The sequence below is a fragment of the Arachis stenosperma genome, chromosome 10, assembly GCF_014773155.1.
Source record: "Arachis stenosperma cultivar V10309 chromosome 10, arast.V10309.gnm1.PFL2, whole genome shotgun sequence".
Lineage (NCBI taxonomy): Eukaryota > Viridiplantae > Streptophyta > Magnoliopsida > Fabales > Fabaceae > Arachis > Arachis stenosperma.
This window is the reverse complement of record NC_080386.1, coordinates 133,975,809-133,998,153: the sequence shown is the minus strand read 5'-3', so window position 1 is coordinate 133,998,153 and position 22,345 is coordinate 133,975,809. Positions and strand designations below refer to the sequence as shown.

The window sequence follows — 22,345 nt, the reverse complement described above, 5'->3', positions numbered from 1 at the left end:
AATAACAAGTTAATTTTTAAGAAGTATTTTTTTTTGTTTCGTCTTATTATTAGAGGAATGATATATATATACCTTTATGTAAACTTTTTTTTATACCTTTTATTTTTTTATATTAAGAGTTATTAATAAGAAATGAGGAGATAAAAGATGATCTTTTATATTGTAAATGGAAGATAAAAAAATATAAAAGTATATACAAATATCATTTTTCTCTTATTATTGGTATATTTATTTTGTATTTCGTTAGTGCCTTGTTTGGATATTCTATGCCTTTCAAATTCAAGAAATGAGCTACAGAGCTACACAAGATTAATCATACATTAAAAAGCTGTAGATGATAATGTATATAATATAACACAACTAACCTTATAAATTACATCAAACAAGTTAGTCTACGTGCACGCCAAAATCAATCATAGTATAAAATATATGTTAGAATATAAATATATATTAAAAATAAATTAAATTACACATACATAAATATATTGATAGCTGATTTTAGTGTACAAATAACATTTTTGAATAAACTAATAGCATTCACAACCATGGTACATACTACATAGCCAGAGTTGACGTTTCCTCAAACGCAATATTTAAGGTATTTATCTCTTCAATACATACATAAAGCTTTCTTTTGTCAGCAATTAAAACAAAGAATGTCGTTTTGCTTTCTTAGCTTTTCCGTTTTTGGCACCTAGCTTTGTTGAGTAGTTGTCCAATGTCCAAGAATATGCATATATGAATGTATGTAATATTATCTCTCAGTATATCAGGCTACAAATAATCCCTTCCTTTGGGGGCAGATGCATGAAGTATGTAACTTTCTATGCGTCTCAATCAATTAATGGAACCTGGAATTACCATAACACCCTCCTCTCCAATAATGGACCATATACTAATAACAAAACCATTTGTACACCATGCAATCTTAAGCCCTTCTCAACAAGGAGAACCAAGAATGTTATTCCAAATTTCCAATACTTAGTTTAGCTCAATTGTAGGTTCACACTTGTAAAAATATGTTTGATTTATCATTAAAGATGATATATAATATGTTGATTACTTTGAGAGAAGTTTTAATTATCTTTTCATGGCTCCACAAAATTCAAAAGATAAGATTATAGACAAAAGTAGGCAAAATTTTAGACAACACTTTGAAGGTTTGTTATAGTTTTGTTTTCCTGTGGTATCTTTTAATTCAGTAGGGTAAAGATTGGAATTGTGATTAAAGGGACAAATAAACTTGAGGAGTGTTAGGAGGCAGTAATTTTTGTAATTTGTAATCATCAATAATGATTTTAATGGTGTAAGATTGGTGTAAAATTTTATCCAATGATTTACTTTTCTTTTGCTGATTACATGCTATCCCTAAACTTTTCCAATAAATTTTGTATGCTAAATTGCTAATATACTTAGTTACTGCACCAAGTAATTAAAAACATGATAGAATTCATTCATAAATTACGTGTTAATTTTGATTTAATGAAACGATAATAATCTTTCTTTATCCTGTTATTGTTATTATTAATAACACTAATTCTTGCGGGGGCCGCCGTGACTTCCAGCGGCGACTGAAGCGGCGGCACGTTATCCAAGACGCGCCAGACCTTGACGGAGTTGTCCAAGCTCCCAGTGTACACCATCCACCCATAACTTTCCTCTTCTTCTTCAACTTGTATAGCTGCAATGCACTTAACTGGTCCACTGTGACCGTTAAGAACCGAAAGCATCGCGTGTTTCCCACTCTCCTCGTCTCTCTTCCACACGCAAACGCTCTTATCGGCGGACCCACTCACCACAAGGTTCCCCGCCACCGCCACGCAGAGAACCGCAAGCTTGTGCCCTCTCAGCACTCCCTCCTGACAGAATCCATGCTTTTTATTGTTACACCTTCTCATTCCCCAGAACCTCACCACTCCGTCGGAAGATCCGCCGTAAAGCACCATGGACCACCGGTTGACCGCGAGTGCCGTGACGGCACTCTCATGATCCAACAAAACCTCTTCTAGAACGTGCATGGTGATCCCTTTCTTCCCTTGGTATTCCCTTCGCCACATCTTCACCGTGCCGTCTGCAGATCCGGTGAAAACATAGCACCCGAACGCCGCAACGACTGCATTGACGGCGTCGGAGTGCGCTTCAATGGATTCCAAGAATCTGGAATCGGAAATGCTCCATACCTTGACGGTTTTGTCCCAGGAGGCGGAGTACAAGAGGCCTTGGTCCTCGTCGAGGCTTAGACTCGAAACGGCGTCGTAGTGCCTCCCCTTGCTCTTCGGTATCACGGAGCTCTTCACGTACTCTCTTAGTGTCGGTAAGCTCCCTATGCGCCTGTTTTAGAGTTAGTTATAAACAAACTAAGTAGTTAAATTCATATGAAGTTAATAGTTGAAAATTATTAGATAATAATTTAGTCAAATTTATTTTTGCGTTATTTTTACCTGTGGTTGGTTGGGTTGGTTCGGGACACCTTCCATATTCTAATCTTTCCGTCTTGGTGACCGGTGAATATTATTTTGCCGGAAATAATTATAGACTTAACTAAACCGCTTCTTGATTTGAAGCCGGTAAAGTCCTTCAAATCTTTCCAAACCCTAATGTTCTTGCTATCGGAGCCGGTGTACAGCAAGTCCCCAGCCACCGCCAGCGAGTATATATGCCCTTCTTCCCTTACCAGCGACCCGACCAGCCCGTTTCGCACCGTCATCAAGTTCTGTTTCAGATGCTTTGGTGGCGTAGACGGCAAAAGCCATGGCGATTTGTTGTAGGGAGAGGTGTTACCTTGGTAGTTCAATGGTGACGTCATGTATGGAGAACCGACGGTGGAACTGGTGGCGCCCGAGGCGCTACTCGGCCGCTGACTCCAGTAGTCTGAATCCTCGCTTTGGAGGTCGTGTTCGTGGTCGACGTGAGGTGATGACGGCAGATCGGAGTGCAATAAGACTCCAAGCTTTGGCCGGTGTAACGTTGAGCTTGGATCAACAAACATGGTAGAGACTTTCGTGTTTGATTGTAGTTTTTAAAAAATTTAAGAATTAAATCAAGATCTTATTAATAATTAAAAAAATTGAAGAAGAGGAAGAGGGAGAAGAAAAGGATGAGATTTGTTTCAGAGAATGGAGAGGTGAGATTGGATTACGAGGTTATATAAATAAAAGGAAGAGAAATGCATGAATGTTGAATAGAAGAGTAATAGTGATTGGGGACACGTGGCGGTGCCACATAATGTGTGGTGTATTGTAAGTCCGGTATGAAGAGGTAATGCTTGGTTAGTTAGTGGTTACATACAGAGTTTTTGTTTCTCTTCGGGATAATCACAATTTCTTTGTATACGTCTTTTCAAAATTAAATTTAGCTTCACTTTTAACAAATTGTTTGGGAATTTGTAATTACACACTTAAAATAGTCTTTTAGTAACAAAAAGAAAACAAAGTATATCTCTTTGATTACAAAGAACAACGCTTTTTCTTTGTTTTTTTTTCACAAAAAAGAAAAAGAAGAAAAAACTCCGTTATTTAAATTTAATGAGTAACTAATAACAAAGGACATGCACACACAATATGCATGGTATAACAAAAACCAAGTCTCTTATTAATTTTATTTTGTTTTTTCAGTGGTTAAAGGATTGAAAGAGAAAGTTTAGGCCAGCAAATTTTGTGATTTTTAATTATTAATTAATTATTAATGATATTTTTAATGGTGTGAGATTGTATCTAATGATATAGAATTATTCAATTTTTTTATGGTTAAGTAATAACTAGAATTTAACAAAAATATTGGCCTCTAGCACTCCTCGTATTGAAAAAGTGGATTCTCCATATCCATTTAATATAATGTATTTACAAGAGTTATGATACGTGTACATCAAAATTAACTATTAAAATCAGCTACCCATATAAAATACATGCTATAATATAAATACGCATTAAAAAAACTTAAATCATACATATATTTATACACAAATATATTAATAGTTAATTTTAATGACTGATTTTAGTGTATAAATAATATTTTTGTATTAACAAATAAATACGTGAGCATAACATTTGAAGAAAACATAATTGTTTTATTGTCAAAAGATAGATTGCGTTTGCCGGAAAAGAAAGCATATGGACCATGCAAAGCACATCATAGATTACATTATTTTAGTATTGAGGTAAGCAATCGTAGATATTAAAAGCTCTTTGTACCAAACATTTCACCAACATTTTGACTTTAGTAGCTGCGTTAGGGCTTCACTTATCTCACCGGATTCTTGCAGGTGTCCTTCCAATTCTATCCCACATTCCCACCATATATATAAATTAAGCTTATTTTTTTAGATATGAAAAATATGTGTGTTGTGTATTATTGTGGAAAATGTGGATGTTAGATATGGATGTGAAAACAGCTTTTTTTAAAATAGGAATAAAAAAATTGGACCAATTTTTTTGTAAAAAAAATTAAGCTACAGTCCGATTAGTGTGAAAGATGAAATTTAAATTTTGGTAAAGGTAATTGAATCCTCCGATTTGTATTTAAAAAATTGGACGGTCCAATTTTTGTTCTTAACACCATAGCATAAAACACCTATACACTCCATATATGTGTTCTACAGTATTTTTCTTCTCACATCTAAATTAAAAAGTGTATAAATTATGCCTACTTTCATTAAGTATTTATATATAAACTAAAAATATTTTAGTTACGTAAACTAAATCAAGACTTATAACTATAATAATGGACTCTTATATATTAAAATAAACTTATAGTTGTTATAATATATAATTATTGTACCGAGTTCTTAGATGAGATGGATAGTGTATCTGCGTAAAGGTATTTATTTATATATGAAAATGCCATGCATTATTGAAGATGCCTTTGTTATATATTGAAGTGTTTAAAGGCATCTTTTTAATAACTTAAAATGGCAAAATCTATATACTAAATTGGTCTTCAGGGAAAAAAAAGTTAAACTTACTAGAAAAGTAATTAAAATGTCAAGAATAACATGATGCTGACATTTAGAGACGTATTAACCAACAAATGCCAGTTATTACTCATAGTTTATTGCCAAATAATAAACATTTCATGAAGCTATATTAAAAGTGATAAAAGGTCACGTAGCTATAGTAGTATGCATGATTCTTAAAATCAAACCATATATTGTTAAAATGACAAAAAATAATAAGAGTAAACGCTTCTCACATATGCTAGGTCAAAATGACAGCAAAGAGGATCATAAGAATTTAGATGGTGTTAATTACAAGGATGACACTCATCAGATTAGTGTCACGGGAGTGGCTAGAAATTTGTATTGGACACTTGGCCAAAAGATGTGGCTTTTTTTTTATTATTTTGTTCTAGAAAATGGCTTACATATATATATAAAAGATTAAGTGGAGTTAACTTTAAGTGAAGTTTATAGTTGAGAGACATTAAATAGTAAATACAATCTTATATATTTAAAAATTTAAAAATTACAAATATAAAATTTATATTTATATGTTTAAAAATTTAAAAATTACAAATATAAAATTTATATTGACTGAAGATTAATTAATAAAAGATTTGTGTACCCAAAAATTAAAATTATGGTGAAAACTCAGGTGCAGTTAATTTTACGTAAAGTTCATATAAAAAAACCGTTAAATAATTTGACTAAATTTTTATCTAATAACTCTCGATTATCCACTTTACGTAAAATCGATTCCAACTGAATTTTCACCTAAAATTTTAGGTATCTAAACTATATTGACTAAATATAAGCGAACTCTTATCAATTTCTTAGATTTACCAATTCCGAAACAGAACTAGTGGTGAGATGTATATTCTTGTCAATTACCTTTTACATTTCTCAAAATGCATTAAAAATATTAGGTTTATATGGGAAATATATGTGATTGCCATGGCTTCTTTACGAAGCCAATCTTAGAAGTTAATGATAGGGTTAAAAATATGGTGTTGAGAATGGAGTTGAATTAGTCAATTCAACTAGATTAATTAAAGATTGATCATTTGACCAGTTCGATTCCACTACAACATTTTAAGGTTGAGGCAACATTTAAAAAGTGTTGCCTAAAAGCTGATAAAAAGTTGCTTTTGATCTATGGCAACACTTTTGGACCTAAGGCAACGTTTTTGAGCGGCGTTGCATATGCAGCCGTTGCCTTAGATCAAGGCAACACTTTTTTGTTTCAAAAGCAACACTTTTGAGAGCAACGCTTGGTAAGTGTTGCCTTTGGTTGAAAAACAACAACACTTCAAAGGTGTGTTTGAGACAACACTTTTTCAGTGTTGTCTTTTCTCTTATATTTTGGCCACTCTAAAAAGTATTGCTTATTTGCAATAAAATGCAACCCTTTTACGTGTTGCTTATAAGTTTGAATTCGCAATACTTTAAAGTGTTGCCTATTAGTTATAAATATGCAACCCTTTAAAGCATTGCCTTTTCTTTTGGATATGCAACCTATACAAGTATTGCCTTTTCTTTTGAATATGCAACCTATACAAGTGTTGTTTTTTCTTTTGGATATGCAACCATACAAGTATTGTCTAATATTCAAAATATGCAACTAATAGAAGGGTTGCCTCTTTGGTAAAAATAAAAGTTACTTTTTAATAAAAATACACAAAAATAAATTATTTAATAAATAAGAGACAAAATAACTAATAATAAAATTTATAAAAGAGACAAAATAACTAATAATAAAATTCTAATTAAAATAGATATTAAAAGGTTTAATTAGTATTTGAAATACATGTTCATCAATAATTCTCAACAAAATAATAAAATTTTTATCTAACAATAATTGTCATAACAAAATAGTAAGTAATATTTATCAAAAAAAATATCAATTTACTTGCATATTTTATATCCATGCTTGACTTTTCTCATATGCTAAATCTGCAAATAATACACAACAAAAAAGTATAGTATTAAAACTGAAAAATTATAATAAAAATTTCTTTATGATATTAAATACTATAGATATAAAAGCAAATTACCAGCTCATACTTTAGGATCTTTATACGAGAGGAGAAGCAAATTAAAACATGTTTAAAATTAGCAAAACAAATTAAAATATGCCACTCAATCACAAATTACAACAAATAGTACAGGTTTCAAATAGTTGTGAACTTAAAAATATCTCCGGAGAAGTCCTCTTGACCTCATTTAAGACCATAATTATCAAATTACTTTCCCTCGTTTACAATGAATGAATTAGCACGGGGTGGTTTCTAACATCTGATGCAAGCAAATAACGTTAGATTAATATATCACTCAACAGGTTGTGCTAAAGGTTAACATTGTAGTAAAGAAGTTAAAGAGTGTGTAATACCTAGGACTACTTTAAAAGCTTCTCAAATAGTACCCTCTGAGATGTTGACAAAGGGTTCCTACCCACAACAAGTGTAATCAACACTGAGAATTTATAATAGTACATAATTTAAGACATAAGTTGAAAACTTAATATTGTGAATCTTTTTCCAGTTAAGAGAAATAACCCAAGGGCCAAGGCATCCCATCGCGTAGCCTTAACTCCCAGATAAAAATGTCATTATCCAGTGGAAAGCAAACATGAATGATTGAGTTCACTATATCATGCAGCTTCAAAACTTCAATTAATAAGATACTATAATCTGTATTGGACAAGGGAAGCTACAAGAACAGAAATTACCATGGACTCGTGCAGTGTTTTTTTTTAAACCTTCTCTAATGTAACAACAAGAAGCAGATTTATTAAACTTATAGGAACTTTCTGCGGACTACTCATATCTTCATCACCACACTAATTCTAAAGCCAATCCCGTTGGATATATTGGTTAGAGAAGACCTTAAACAAACCTTAAAGGTTGTAATTTACAAAAGATATTAAATCCAACAGCATCAATAAATATAATAGCAAATCTTAGACTTCAGATTCAAGCATACTTATTCACAGCAGTTTTTGCAAGACACCCATCAAAATCAAATGCAGCAATTTTAGGAAGAGCCAAAAAAATAGAGAAATATAGAAATAGTTAAGAGGATAAGAATTAAGACCATAACAATATAAACATGATAGACTTTCAGTTTTTCACCATTAGACACTAAAGCCATTACTAGGTCATCAAATAAACAAGAGAAAGGGAAAATCTTACCTTGTAGTTGCTCTTCACTTCAGAAACTAAAAAGTTAATTTCCTCTACTGCTTCAATGTCTGATTCACACAGCTGCATGCAATAAACATGAAGAACAAAGGGAGTTAACAGCTTCAATGTCTGCTTAATCAAATTCACAATTCTGACATGTGTGGAAACACATGCTTGCCTTCCTTCACTTTGTATCCCTGCCTTCATCTTTTTGTATGTCCTCTATAGCTTTATCAACCTATCAAAGAAGTGTACACACAAACAGTCAGTAAAATTTGAAAAGAGACAGGTTTGATTAAGTTCAATAACACAGAAAATTGGAAAAGAAAGAATAACTCATTATACTGGCATCACAAGTTAACTTTGCTCTCCGACATAATCTCTCTCAACATTTATATTTGATTTGTTTTTTAAAGAAATAATGGAAATCTCACCTTCTTTTGAGACTTGTCATGTGCAGCTACCAATATCTTCTTCAAAGCTTTCTGGTCAGTACTCTGAAGAAACAAAAAACATGCCAAACTTCACCTCAATAAAGTTGATGCAAAATTCTCATCATAAGCTTCAAAATTCAAATTGCAATATTAACAAACTTGACTCATTTTTCATTGGTTGCATCATACAAAAATATAAAAAAAATGTATATTTATAAATTTCTTGAAATTTTGGGAAAGGGGGTGGGGGGATGTTCTTAAATTGAAATGATAACGTTAAAAACTTGTTTCACTGATTAGAAAACTAAAAGAATAAACTGTTGCAAATATGATAATATTGAAAGGCTTCCTTGGAGCAGCACATAAAATAGCCACTATTCACTTGGCAACTCTTTGGATATGAATCCAGTAGTAGGATCAGTTGTGCTGTGCAAGCCAAGGAGGCAAACTACTTTTAAATAACATTTATCTACATAATATTATTTGAAACAAGCAGCAGCACATCACATAAAGACCAAATTTGTATGAGCAGGCACAACTACCAGCCATAGGTTCAGCAAGCATTAGAGTCTCTTCCGAAGCTCTTATTAGTACATTACACGTTTGGTGTTTGTATATTAGATTATACAGTGAATATGAAATGGAACTTGTGGAGGTGAACTTATAATTCAACTGAAATGTTAAAGGAACCAGATATATGGCATTCAAATGCAAGATTCTTGGAAATAATATTCATGTGATGTGATCATGCCTAATTGTCTGATAAATTCATAACCAATCCCTGTTGCAATCATCTTCCTAGTTCAGCACATAATGCAGTGTGCATGCTTGTGTTTATATCACAATCAGTGTTTGTGATATGATTCTACACCAGAAGCTTCAACTACATATAAAAAGTCTAATTACTTGTTGAAAGCTATACTTAAATTACTTGTTGAATCACAATCCAGCAACCTAGCAAGCAACAGATCAAAACAGTAGAGTAAAATCTAATTAAGCTGATAAAGATTGCAATATTAAGAAGGAAAGAACATTTCAAACAGTGCGATCAAGACCAGAATGAAAGGAGAAATTACGAAATCTTACAGCCATCAATCCCGAATTGGAAAATAGTGACCGATTTTAGCGACCAACTAGATTGGCTTTGTCATCGGTAGCTAAATCGATCACTAATTGGATTAGTTGGAGGGGTCCTAGGGTGCTTCAAAGCATTTGGCAAGGATTATTAGCAAGAAAAAAGAATGATTATATTTAGAAAATAAATAGAATGTTGATAGTTAACGAACCTTTACTGTAACGGTGGTTCCAGCATTCCCTCGAAGCCTCTGTACTGCAGCTTCACTATCAAGGCCATCAAGCCTCTCCCCTGCATAATCAACATTTATTAATAGAAAATCAGTTGTTTCTCTTCAGACCCATAGTTTAATCCCCAAAATAGACTTAGACAAGCCCAAATTTGATGAAATGTCGTATCAGAAAGAAAATGTTTAGCAGCATAAAGAAACAACCCCAGGATTCTATATAAAGGAACATCTAAGCAATAAGCTTGCTAATTCTGGCATCTTTAAATGAATAGCTTCATCAAAAAGAAAAGAATGCAAATAAGATATTTATTTGATATCATTTATCTCAACCAACTCATCCCCTTGATGAATACCAGCACGAGCAGCTGGACTGCCTTCAATGCAGGATAAAACAACCTGTGATTTCAACTCGAAAATCAATGTGTATGTTACCAGTTGATATTAAGAGATAATATTGTTACAGTAAGAAACTCACGAAGCAGCAGATGAAAAGGTTCAATTGAGTAAACTGAAATGAGTTTCAAGAATGGGAAGGCGAAACCAAGTTTTCCTTAAGCGGGGGTAAGTCTCAATAGCATAACAATTGACCTCAGAACAATCAGCACAAATTTTTAAAGTGGTTCGCTGCAGATCACTAACCAAATGTCCTTGGTACTCCTGGCAGCCACAACACTGTCCCCGGCGGCCACGAACACGGCTGCGCAACTCAAAACAGAACCAGATAGAGCGGCGGCAGCCTACAGCAACTCCGGTGAGCTTCCTCAAGGACAGTGGTGGTAGGAGCTTCGGCGGTGCTAACCGAGGCTTGACGGCGGCAGGAACGGCGGCGGTTGAAACTCAGCAGCAACGGAGACCAGGCGTGGCGGCGACTCCACACGCGACGGTGACAACGACGGCTTCACCTCCTCCGCGCGCGCTCTTTCTTCTCCGTCCGTGGCTATGGTTCGCGCTCCCTTCCGTTCGCAGTTCTGTTTCCGACGCGGCTCAAGGACGATCGGCGGCGACGACCAGATCTCCAGCGACGGCAACGAGGATGCACGACGGTGCCTTCTCCCTCCCAGTCCTGGCTTGCGCTCGTCACTCTCTCCCATGGCTCCCTCCACGAACGCGCTCTCTCTCTCTCCACGGTCCGACAACGACGCGACGGCGGCTGTGAGGCACAGCACGCCGGTGCGATCTTCTTCTCCGCTCTCCTCTGCTTTCCCCAAATCTCTCTCTCTCCAGTGATGGCGGCGACAGGACGCAGCACGGTCCCTCCTCCCTTCCCGATCTCCCTTCTCCCTCGGATTCCCCCCTTTCTTCTTTCTTCTTTCTTCGTTTCTAATTGTTGGAGTTAGGGTTTCTAATTGAAAATAGGACTTCCAATTTTGTTTTGAACTATAAGGATTTAAATCAGTAAATCAGTAAATAATATATAAATTATAAAGATGTATTTTGTATTAAGTTAAAAGAAGGAAAAAATATTTTTTGTTAAAATATTTAGAAGGTAGGTCAAAATTTTAAAGAGAAAATTTTAATTTATTTTTGGCAACATTTATAATAAGAAGTTTATTAAAAATTTAAGAATAACACTTATAAAGTGTAATATATAAATATCATAAATGTTGCTTATTTAATTTACAAAAGCAACACTTCTTACTTGTACTTTTAATTTATCAAAAGGAATAGTTATGATGTGTTGTTAAAAAAGAGTTGCAATAGCTTTATTTTTATGTAACAAATATTAAGTGTTGTGTTTAATTAGTTTAGACAACACTTTTCAAGTGTTATTTGTAATATATGTTGCAATAGCTAAGAAATGTTGTAGTGTTCAAACAAATAATTAATTATAAAAAATTTTCTCAATTTAACAACTTATATTATTCTTCATTGGTCATTCCAACAAGCTATTTTGTCTGTCCCCATTTATACTAATTCCCAATGTAACAACTCATTTGAAAGTAGGTCCAAATTAAAATATTGATTGTTGCAATTATACTACTAAAACTTTTTTTATTTATTGTTAGTGCCATGCATGCATATATACATTTGGTTGAGCCTAGACTTCTAATTTCTTGCTTTGATTTGTCACTTTTTATGAAGTAGAAATAAAATTAATAAACAACATACAAATAATATCGGTAAGTTATTGGCTTAATATATATATCATTGATTAATTTTCTTCGGTGTTTAAATTATGAGAGCTATTTAGATAAAGACGTCTAAAACATCTTTTTTTAAAGATATTTTTTAGTAATTAAAATTTAATATATATAATCAATTAAATCGTATTATTTTTGTCAAAATTAAGTTAGACAAATTAATTTGATTAAAAAAATGATAAATTAAATCTTAAACTGATCTAAATTAATATTATTTTTTTATAACAAATAATTACAATACCTTTATTATAAAAAATAACTAAAATATTCTTATTATATATATTAATTTTAAAAAATCTAAATTTTAGCCATTTACTTCTTGACGTCATAGGATTAACATTTAGAATTTTCAAAATTTATATATATAGAATAAGAATATTTTAGTTATTTTCTATAAAAAAGAGTATTATAGTCATTTTTTATAAAAAGTAAATTTAGACCGGTTCAAAAATTAATTCACCATCTTTTCAATCAAATTAATTTATCTATAACTTAATTTGATAAAAATAACACAATTTAATCGATTATATATACTAAATTTTTATTATTAAAATACATCCTAAAAGAAAAACATTTTAAACTACTTTATCTACTTCCTTAAATTATTGGTTCATTAGTATCATTGATTAATTTCCTTTGGTGCATAGTATGGCTGGACAAGTGTTTAAAGGAATAGAGTTTAAGTCAGACACGTGTCGGCTGCCTAAACACTCGACAAAACACAAACGTTGAGGATAATGTTGTACATGTTGTGATGATACATTCATGAATATGGATGAAATCAATCAAATAATAATTGCAATTTTTAGGGCTATCATTATTCTTGAGCCTTTTGGAATTCTCAGTTATACATATAATAGTTGACAAATAAAGCATATAGCTAGGATTATTTGAAGTCAAATTCAAACATAGATAACAACCTTAATCAAACGTAATTGTGTTGTACGTTATAACAATGACATGAGATAACACTCATTCTCATCTATTGCAAATGTACTTCACGTATGGTGTGATAGAATAAAAAAGGACGTGAAAATTAGAAAGAGCATTATTATTATCAATACTAAAATTAATATATAATATAAAGTAAAAACTCAGGTGCAGTCGACTTCACGTGAAGTTTATAGTCGAAAGCCGTTAGATGAAAATTTAGTCAAATTATCTAACGGTTTTCAATTATCAGTTTTATATGAAATCGACTGCACTTGAGTTTTCACCATAATATGATGACAATATTTGACAAACTTCTTCATTTGTTAGTGTTTTATCACATTTTATTAGAAACGCATAACTAAATTCAGTGCTGCGATCTTAATTAAGGAGGGACTTGATTTTTCTTTCACCCTCAAAAACAAGTTTATTGTAAAAAATTTTCGCATAGGCTTACATATTCATAACAATATTTTACAAAGCCCTACTAACCTACTTGTTTGTGTGTCTGTGAATGCGTTTTTTTTTTTTTTGTCAGTGCATGGTGTGTGTTTATGCATGTGGTTATTTGTTTATTTATTTTGGGTCTAACTATGTATATGATTTAGTAATCTTTTCTTGGACCCGTTATTTTCTACGATCATTGTGTTTAAGTACGAATAGGCCTTCCAAAAATCCATAGTTCAACAGATCAGAAGCCCTAAGGGATATTCAATTTTTTTTATTTTTCTCATCAAGTATTTTTGGTCACATATTGACCCAAAAACAAAAAAGAAATAATTTCACTCCTTTGTTGAACTTAACGAACTATTATGACCGAAAAAAAAACCGAACTATTATGACCAAACCAAAAAAAAAGAACTATTATGACTACGGTAAACTTTGGAAATTTCAATGATTCAATTAGAGGTGTGCATGACCCGATCCGATCCGAAGACCTGGTCCGAACACTTTAGAGACTAATTTGGTGTGATTTCGTCGGATTTAGGGCCGGGTAAGGGTCTCAAAAATAGACTCGGTCATTATTTCGGGTCACCCAAACTCGGCCCAGTGGCCCGGTCATCATACACAATTAATATTTTGTGTTATTAGTGATAGATGATGGCTATTCTTATATGAAATTTAAGTATTGTAAATCTTAATATATATTTTGTGTTATTAGTTATTATAAGACTATAAGTTAATGTTTTATGTTTAAAAAGCATAAGATTTTAGACTAATGCATAATATTGTGTTATTTGGATTGATTTAAATATTTGGTGTTATTATACAATATTAGTATTGATTATGGTTATGCTTTAATTTTAGAGAAGAGTTGGTTCTTGTTATATTTTTCTAAGTAAATTTTACGATGTCAAATAATAGTTGGAGTCTTGGAAATTTGGATATTTTCACATGCTAGCTTATAAAAAGGTATCAAGGTAATATAATGTTAAAGGTCCGGTTTTCACCCGATTTTTATCCGGTATAATCGTGGCCCAAAAGTGTATAAGTTTTATCGGGTTTAGGGTCAGGTTCGGGTCTAATAAATAGGCCTGATATATATTTTGGGTCGGGTCTGAGTCACATCAAACTCGATTTCACCCGACTCATGCACACCCCTAGATTCAATTTGATGATTAAGTATTTTCTCATATTCTAAAGAACACGTTATAAGGAGGAGAATATTAATTCCTCATCACTCATTATAATACATTAATATTTAATAACTCAATTTTATAAGGTTAATTATTATATTATAACTATTATTCTACTATTAAAAAAATGTTATAATATTTTTTTTTTTTTGCACCAGGGTATCCATTAGGCCGGAAGCTCAATGACTAATCCCTCGGGTACTGCAGAGGCAAAGTGGGCGACCCTCCCAAGCAAGCAAGCTCCATTCCCATCCTCCAACGAGTATCGAACTCGGGAGAGATGGTTAAGGGACACAGACCCTCATCCATCTGTGCCAACTTGCGTTATAATATTTGTTGAGCTAAGTTTAATTTTGGGTTTTATAAATAATGACAAATATCTCTTGGGTTAAACCCCAAATGTGTTTAATGTGTATGCTAAGTGCTATAGGTCTACTTATAAGATTGCTTCAGCTCAAACTAGTGTTGTGTCAGCAACTTAACATGCTATAGCTCAACACTTAAGGCCATAGTGCATCAGCCCTTTGTATTTGAATGGGTAACTACATGAACCAAAAGAGAGAGTACCGAATGGAATTGTGAGAACAAAAAAGGAAAAAAACAACAAGGACGTGTGTCAACAACAAAGACAGTTGTAGTTCTAACAAAACAACAAGACACAAGGACAATTTCACTACACCAAGGATATCAGCAAGATACAATTCATAATGTGAAAAAGCAAAACACAAACTTATAGAAATAATAGAGCAGAAAGAAAAAGTAATGCATGCTAAGGATGAAAGCAAATTCAAGGATAGCAGAGATGGTGGAATGGTTCCTCAACCAGTAGAAATAGTAGAGCAGGATGAGCAAGAACTGCATGCCTTCAGAGACAGATCTAATGGGTAGCTGGGACAAGAAACTAAAAGAGGCAAATTAGAAAGCAAGTTGATAATATAAGGAGCATCATTTCAGCATTTGAAGACAAGAAAAAGAGAGCAAATTCAGAGCATCGTTTCAACTTTGAGCTGAATTCTTTTTCTTTTACTTGAGCTTCATTTCTGATTTTATTTGTTATGACTATCTTGAATCATCTTTTGTATTGAGAAAAAGGCTAAAAATGTGAGTGAAAAAGCCATGAGAAAAAAGACAAAAGGTGCATGAAAAAGCCACTGAAATTCTGTGTAATTGAGTTATTGAACTAAGATTAGTTCTTCTTACCAAGTTGGGTTAGCACTTGGTGAGTTTGAATCTGTATAGATTCCCTTTTCAAGTTGGGACAACACTTTGCGCGGTTGCTGAGCTTTAGTGAAAAAAACTTAGTGGTAGATACTAGTTGAATTAGGTTGTAATTCAATAGTATTTGTGATTATAATCAGTGGATTATAGTGAAAATTCTACCATGGTTGTGATGGAGACTGAACGTAGGATTCATGGCACTTAGAATCCGAACCAGGATACATGCTGGTCTCTTTCTCTTCTTCCCTTCTCTATTTTTGTTCTGCACATAAGACAAAATAAAAAAATCTCCTACATTTTTAGCTTCCGCGAAAACAGATCTTGAAACGTTTAATTTTGAGCTAACTTGATTTAACCTACCCCTTCTTAAGTTCAAGTAGTTCCATCAATATCAACTACATATAAATCTAAAAACATCATATGAACATATGATATACCACAATAAAATATCAAATAACTCATAAAAATAGTAACTCATTTTTTTATATAAACTTAATTTAAAAAATAACTCATAGCCTCTAAAAAAAATAAAGAAATGAGTTCATGATATCACAACCTCACAATATATATATTATTTTAAATATAGTTCTAAGGTATAATCTCTAATTAACTTAGTTCTTCTTACTATTCATACTAACTTGAGTATTGGCGTCCTTGTAAGAACACTCCCGCACCATTAAAAATGACGAACTTAGAACATTGAAAATTCGAAATAAGAAGATGGTGTCAGCATCATATCTTCGATTTGTTCTCTACAATTTTATTCAAATAATTCTTAAATTAAAAAAAAAACAAAAATATTTATGAAAAAAAACCATCTATGCACTTTGACTTATATGCTTCCTGATTGATTCTTCCATAATGATTTCTAGTGGATATTTTACTTTTTTTTTTAATTTCTTCTTCTTTCTATTCAATATTATTGTCGTGAAATAGTGAATATTCAGATATTTAATTTAGATTCAGTATTTCATAAAATTGTTTTTTTTTTATTAATTTAAATCGATAAAAAACACGTAAATTAAGAAAAATTTCCGTGAAGTTCTTAACACTTGGATTTTGTGGTAATCAGGTGAGAAATTCCTACAACGTGGGCCACTGGACTTTATTTACACTCTTTTTCTTGTTTCTGTTTTTTTAAATTAAAATTTATCTATCTTGTACTATAAAAAAAATATATTAAAATTACAATCGAAATTTTTTTATTAAAATTATAAAAGAATTAAAATTTTAATATATTTATTTATATTTATTAAATAAAATTTTTTAAAAGTTTGCTAACGTGGAAAACGCAAAACACGCTTTCTTCGTGGATCGGACATATACAATAACTTTTGGCTTTAGATACTATTAACAAAACTTAATAATATCACGATCAGAAAAAAAAATTAATAATGTATATGATCAATATTGTTAGATGAATTTAATATTAAAAAAAAGATGAATTCATAAGTGGATTAATTATTCACTTTTTTATTCTCTTCATCTTTTCTGTTATAACTTTTTTCTTTCTCTCTGCCTATAAAATCATTGTCGGACACAATAGATTCACTTATTACAAATATACAATATTATTTGAATGCATTTATTTATAGCTATTTGAAGTTTATGTATATCTTATCTATATATTAATTAATAAAAGATGTGGCCAATTGTACAGCAAAAATCAAATGAATAAGATATAATAAAAATAATATGAATATTGCTAATAAACATTTTAAATAAGGTACTAGTTAAGATTACTTATTTAAGATAGTTGTATGTATTCTTTATATGATAAATATTTTGAAAAATTTAATATTTCAATACAAACACCTTACCAATGAATTTGAGATTGTTTTTAACTAAATCCAAATAATATTTTATAAATTGGTACTAATAACAATTCTTAGTAGCTGGCTGGCATCAAATGATCTGGCCCACAAACCCAGAAACCCTGTCTATTACTTTTCTATTCTTTATTTGTCACGGGCACTAAAGTACTAAACACATTCCCTCTCAATAATTATGCTCCCCTCTGTTAATTATTTCAAATGTTTTTTTAGTCATATAGATTATAGTCTTTGGTGGAAAAGAATTCAGAAACGTGTATATGCAATCTAACATTTTTCAGGATTCGACCATTATTTTAAGAGGACCATAGTATTTAATTAATATTAGCATAATGAATTAATTAATTAAATAATTAGTGCATTTGAGTCTTGATCGTACCCTGGCCCAACACTAAGGTAGCGTTTGTTTTGCAGTACTGGGATAGAGACTGAGAAACTGAGACACAGTATCATGTTTGTTGGTTCAGAGATTGGTACTAAAGTTTCTGTCCCCAAAATTTCAGTATTTCAGTGCCCCAAAATGTAGGGACACAGGAGACTGATACTTTTAGAAACAAAGACTGAAACTCTAATAACATTTTATACCTAAAATACTCTCATTTTAATTAATTAATTCCAATTTTATCTTTTGTGTAAATTAAATTAGAATTTTATTCTTGTTTCAATTTTTGTCTCTCACTTGGCACCAAACAGAATACTAAAACTTATTTCAGTCTCTATCTCTTAGTCTCTGTCTCTCAGTCTCAGTCTTTCAGTATCTGTCTCTCCACCAAACGCTACCTAAAGTTCAGGTCCAAGCTAAAAGTCCAATCTAAGGATTGTTCCCATTCGACACCGACATTTTCTCAAGAAGTCGGATCTATCCTCGACTTAAGGAAGTCGCGAGTAAAGATTAGCTGGCAGATAACACCCATTTAAAATAAGTAACTGCCCCTAAAATCTCTCAACCTACATATCTCAACTTTTCTACGATAAAGGGACGATTATCCTCCTTAAAAAGTGGAATTACTCAAACGGTTGTTATTGAATCACCATTATAAATACACTGACACCTCTCAGATATCACTAAGTTCTAATATTCTCTAAATTTATTTAGACTCTTCCTCCATTAGACGATTGGGCCAACCTAACAAGTCCAACCCATTAATTTCTGATTACCCATCGTAACAAGTCTATCATTTTGATAACTTACAACTTAATTTTGAGATAGAGTAAAAATTGAACGCAAAGTTTTATACTGAAATAATAAAAGGAAAACAAATATTGCTTAAGCGAATTCCTGAGATTTAATGAGAGTCATCAACCTGATACATAAAATAATTTAAGAATTGATTTAGTTTTTAAAATTTAAAATATAAGTTAGTTTCATCCTTTACACCATTTTCGCATTGACGTGGTTACTACTATGGTGTTTATACGTGGCTCATTATATATAATGCATTGATCAATGGAGGCCAGAAGGAAAGCCTTAGGGGGTTAGGAACGATGGCTGGCTTTCTCAGCAAATATTCATGAATATATATTTTGTTTGGTTTATTTGAATGAAAAAAGGTCACACAAAATTGTCTTTAATAGTGAAAAACAGTCGGTTATATTAGATATGCTAAGAGCTTGTAGTTTGACTTATGTTTAGCCTCGTAAATAAGTCTTAATGGTTAAATTCTAAATTTTAAATTAAATATAGTGAGAAGAATGCGAATTTATAATCTTTAAGATTTTTATTCACTAGATTTCTACCAATATGGTAAACGTAAAAAATACTACTTAATAATCACTTATTTTCAGATGTATAATTTTTTTTTAACTTTACTTATTTAATAAAATTTATTATTTTTTACTAACACTTTATTATTAGTTCATTTCTTTTAAATTAATAATTTAATGAAAAAGTGTAAGGAGTAGCGTTTTTATTAAAATCTGATCAGCACTTAATCAACAGAAGAAAAGTGAATAATTTCACATCATTAAATAAAATTTTACATTATTAAAAATATTAATAATAACTAATTGATAATTATAAATCATAAAATTTACTAATTCTTAATACTCTTTTAATTTAATAATATATTTTTATATTATATTTTTAAATATTACTACCTAATTACTTAAGTTTACTAATTTCTATCATTTCTAGTCGCATTTTATTATTTTCACTACATTTCGGGAGCTAGCTAAGGTGGCTGGCATGCACGGCGGCATGTCCGTGAACCATATTCTTTAGTTGCCACCTCGACGGTCGACGTATGCAGCAGCCAATAATAGGCATCACCACTGACCAAACCAGTTCTCAGTTGATAATTATTATCCTCCATCAACTTGCTATTTCTAATATTAATATTTTCTAGTCTCAGGGGATTAATCATAAATAAATAAATAAGAAAGAGAATTATAGACAATGACCACTAACATGTAGCTGCTACTTCAAACATATATAGATAGGACCATCTATCATTCCCACTCCATTATTAGTATCAAAATAAAAACAAAAATAATACACCATTTCGTAGCCTGCCCTTAACAATGGCTTCTACCACTACCAACAAGATTATCAATAAGCCACTCAGAGCAATCCCCGGAACCTACGGCCTTCCCTTCTTCGGACCCATCAAGGACCGCCACGACTACTTCTACCACCAAGGCCGCGACAAATTCTTCCTCTCCAAGATCCAAAAGTATAACTCCACCGTCATCCGTACTAACATGCCACCTGGCCCCTTCATCTCCTCCGATCCAAGAGTCATAGCTCTCTTGGACGCTGTTTCCTTCCCTATCCTCTTCGACAACTCTAAGGTTGAGAAGCGCAACGTTCTTGACGGCACCTTCATGCCTTCCACCTCCTTCACAGGCGGCTACCGCGTCTGCGCCTACCTCGATACCCACGAGCCCGCCCACGCCGCACTCAAGAGCTTCTACATCAGCACCATCGCCTCCCGGAAGCAACTGTTTCTTCCTCTCTTCCGCAACGTTGTTGCCGAATGCTTCACTGAAATCGAGAACAAGCTCTCTGCCAAAACTGCAACTGCAAACCTAAACGACGCCGTCTCCTCCGCTTCCTTCAACTTCATGTTCCGCCTCTTCTGCAACAATAAGGTACTTATTCTAACTAACTAACTGAATCGTTAGTTCGTTTCACGTGATAGTAATAACCAACTAAAAGAACCAGTAAATTTTGTGATTTATAATCATTAATTAATTATTATTAATATTTTTAATAATATAAAATTTTATCTAAAAATATAAAATTATTTATTTTATTTTTTTGATTAAGTGCCGAACAAATTTTAATAAAATTGCTGTGATTAGACTTTTCCATAACCAATTCGCATTCTTTGTGTTGTTAATTGTTAAAAGGATCCTGCGGAGACGAACCTAGGTTCAGAAGGGCCAAAGCTGTTTGACACGTGGCTACTGTTCCAGCTGGCACCACTGGCGACCCTGGGGCTGCCGAAGATCTTCAATTACATAGAGGATTTCTTGATCCGTACGGTTCCATTCCCAGCTTTCCTGGCGAAATCGAGCTACAAGAAGCTCTACGAAGCATTCTCGGCGAACGCGGGGAAGCTTATAGAAGAAGCAGAGAAGGCCGGGATCGAAAGAAGCGAGGCCATTCACAATATAATATTCACGGCGGGGTTCAACGCGTACGGAGGGTTAAAGAACCAGTTTCCAACCCTGATGAAGTGGGTGGGTTTGGGCGGCGAGAAGCTCCACAAGGAAATAGCGGCAGAAGTTAGAAGCGTCGTGAAAGAAGAAGGAGGCATCACGATAAACGGTGTTGAGAGAATGAGTTTGGTGAAATCCATTGTGTATGAAGCTATGAGGATAGAGCCTGTAGTGCCGTACCAATACGCGAAGGCGAGGGAGGACATAATAGTAAATAGCCACGACGACTCTTTTCAGATCAAGAAAGGGGAGATGTTGTTTGGGTATCAACCCTTCGCCACGAAGGATTCTAGAATATTCGAGAAGGCGGAGGAGTTTGTGGCCAGGAGGTTCGTTGGGGAGGAAGGGGAGAGGTTGTTGAAGTACGTGGTGTGGTCGAACGGGCCTGAAACGGAGCAGCCCGGGCCGGAGAACAAGCAGTGCCCGGGGAAGAATCTGGTGATACTACTGTGCAGGGTGTTTCTGGTGGAATTCTTCTTGCGTTATGATACTTTTGAATTTACATACAAGGATATTGTTTTGGGTCCAAATGTTACCATCACTTCTCTCACTAAGGCCTCTTCTACATTCTGAGTTATTCATCTCTACTGTACTTTGTGAAAAAACCAGCTACTTTGTTTTTCTTTTCATTTACTATTTTCTATTAAAAATATTATTTGTATATTAAAATTAATTATTAAAATTAATTATCAATATATTTATATATAAATATATGTAATTTATTTAATTTATTTTTAATAGTTAATTTTGATGTACATTATTTAATATAATTCATTTTCTATGTATGCCTGCCTTGACAAATCTTGAATGAAGGTACTCTCACTATGACTTCTTGTAAAAAGTTAAAAGTAAAATTTGTGTTTGTGTACAGGAATTTACTTTTATTGGAATGCATGCTTGATTAGTTTGTTTTGTTTTTTCCCTTTTGATCGAGTCGATAATGAAGGCCAGATGTAGTGTGCATAAATAATCATGATAGCAAGTTGAAGACTTGAGAAATAATGTTTAATTAATAATATAATTACATAGTTGTAATTTTTTTTAAGCATTATTTACAATAATTGGATTCAA

General features: G+C 32.7%; 2 protein-coding genes across 2 annotated transcripts; one reads left to right on the top strand and one right to left on the bottom strand.

The window, feature by feature from the left end:
- Positions 1–1,342: 1,342 nt before the first annotated feature.
- LOC130956334 (protein JINGUBANG-like) lies at positions 1,343–3,128 on the bottom strand. The gene is made up of 2 exons (XM_057883371.1): positions 2,442–3,128; positions 1,343–2,331 (listed from the first exon to the last, which is right to left on the bottom strand). The coding sequence occupies exons 1-2, from the start codon at positions 2,987–2,989 to the stop codon at positions 1,455–1,457; spliced, it is 1,425 nt and encodes a 474-aa protein (XP_057739354.1). The 5' UTR covers positions 2,990–3,128; the 3' UTR covers positions 1,343–1,454.
- Positions 3,129–20,064: 16,936 nt separating this feature from the next.
- Positions 20,065–22,059, top strand: LOC130955673 (allene oxide synthase 3-like). Its single transcript, XM_057882593.1, has 2 exons — positions 20,065–20,701; positions 20,963–22,059. Exons 1-2 carry the CDS (start codon positions 20,132–20,134, stop codon positions 21,845–21,847), a joined length of 1,455 nt encoding a protein of 484 aa, XP_057738576.1. The 5' UTR covers positions 20,065–20,131; the 3' UTR covers positions 21,848–22,059.
- The last annotated feature ends 286 nt before the right edge of the window (positions 22,060–22,345 follow it).

What these genes read in the sequence shown, in the direction of transcription:
- LOC130955673 (XM_057882593.1), top strand. Translation starts at nt 20,132, where the DNA reads ATGGCTTCTACCACTACCAACAAGATTATCAATAAGCCACTCAGAGCA. An exon ending in GCCTCTTCTGCAACAATAAG is followed by an intron (nt 20,702 to 20,962) that starts GTACTTATTCTA and finishes AATTGTTAAAAG; the next exon opens with GATCCTGCGGAGACGAACCT.
- LOC130956334 (XM_057883371.1), bottom strand. Translation starts at nt 2,989, where the DNA reads ATGTTTGTTGATCCAAGCTCAACGTTACACCGGCCAAAGCTTGGAGTC. An exon ending in ACCAACCCAACCAACCACAG is followed by an intron (nt 2,332 to 2,441) that starts GTAAAAATAACG and finishes ACTCTAAAACAG; the next exon opens with GCGCATAGGGAGCTTACCGA.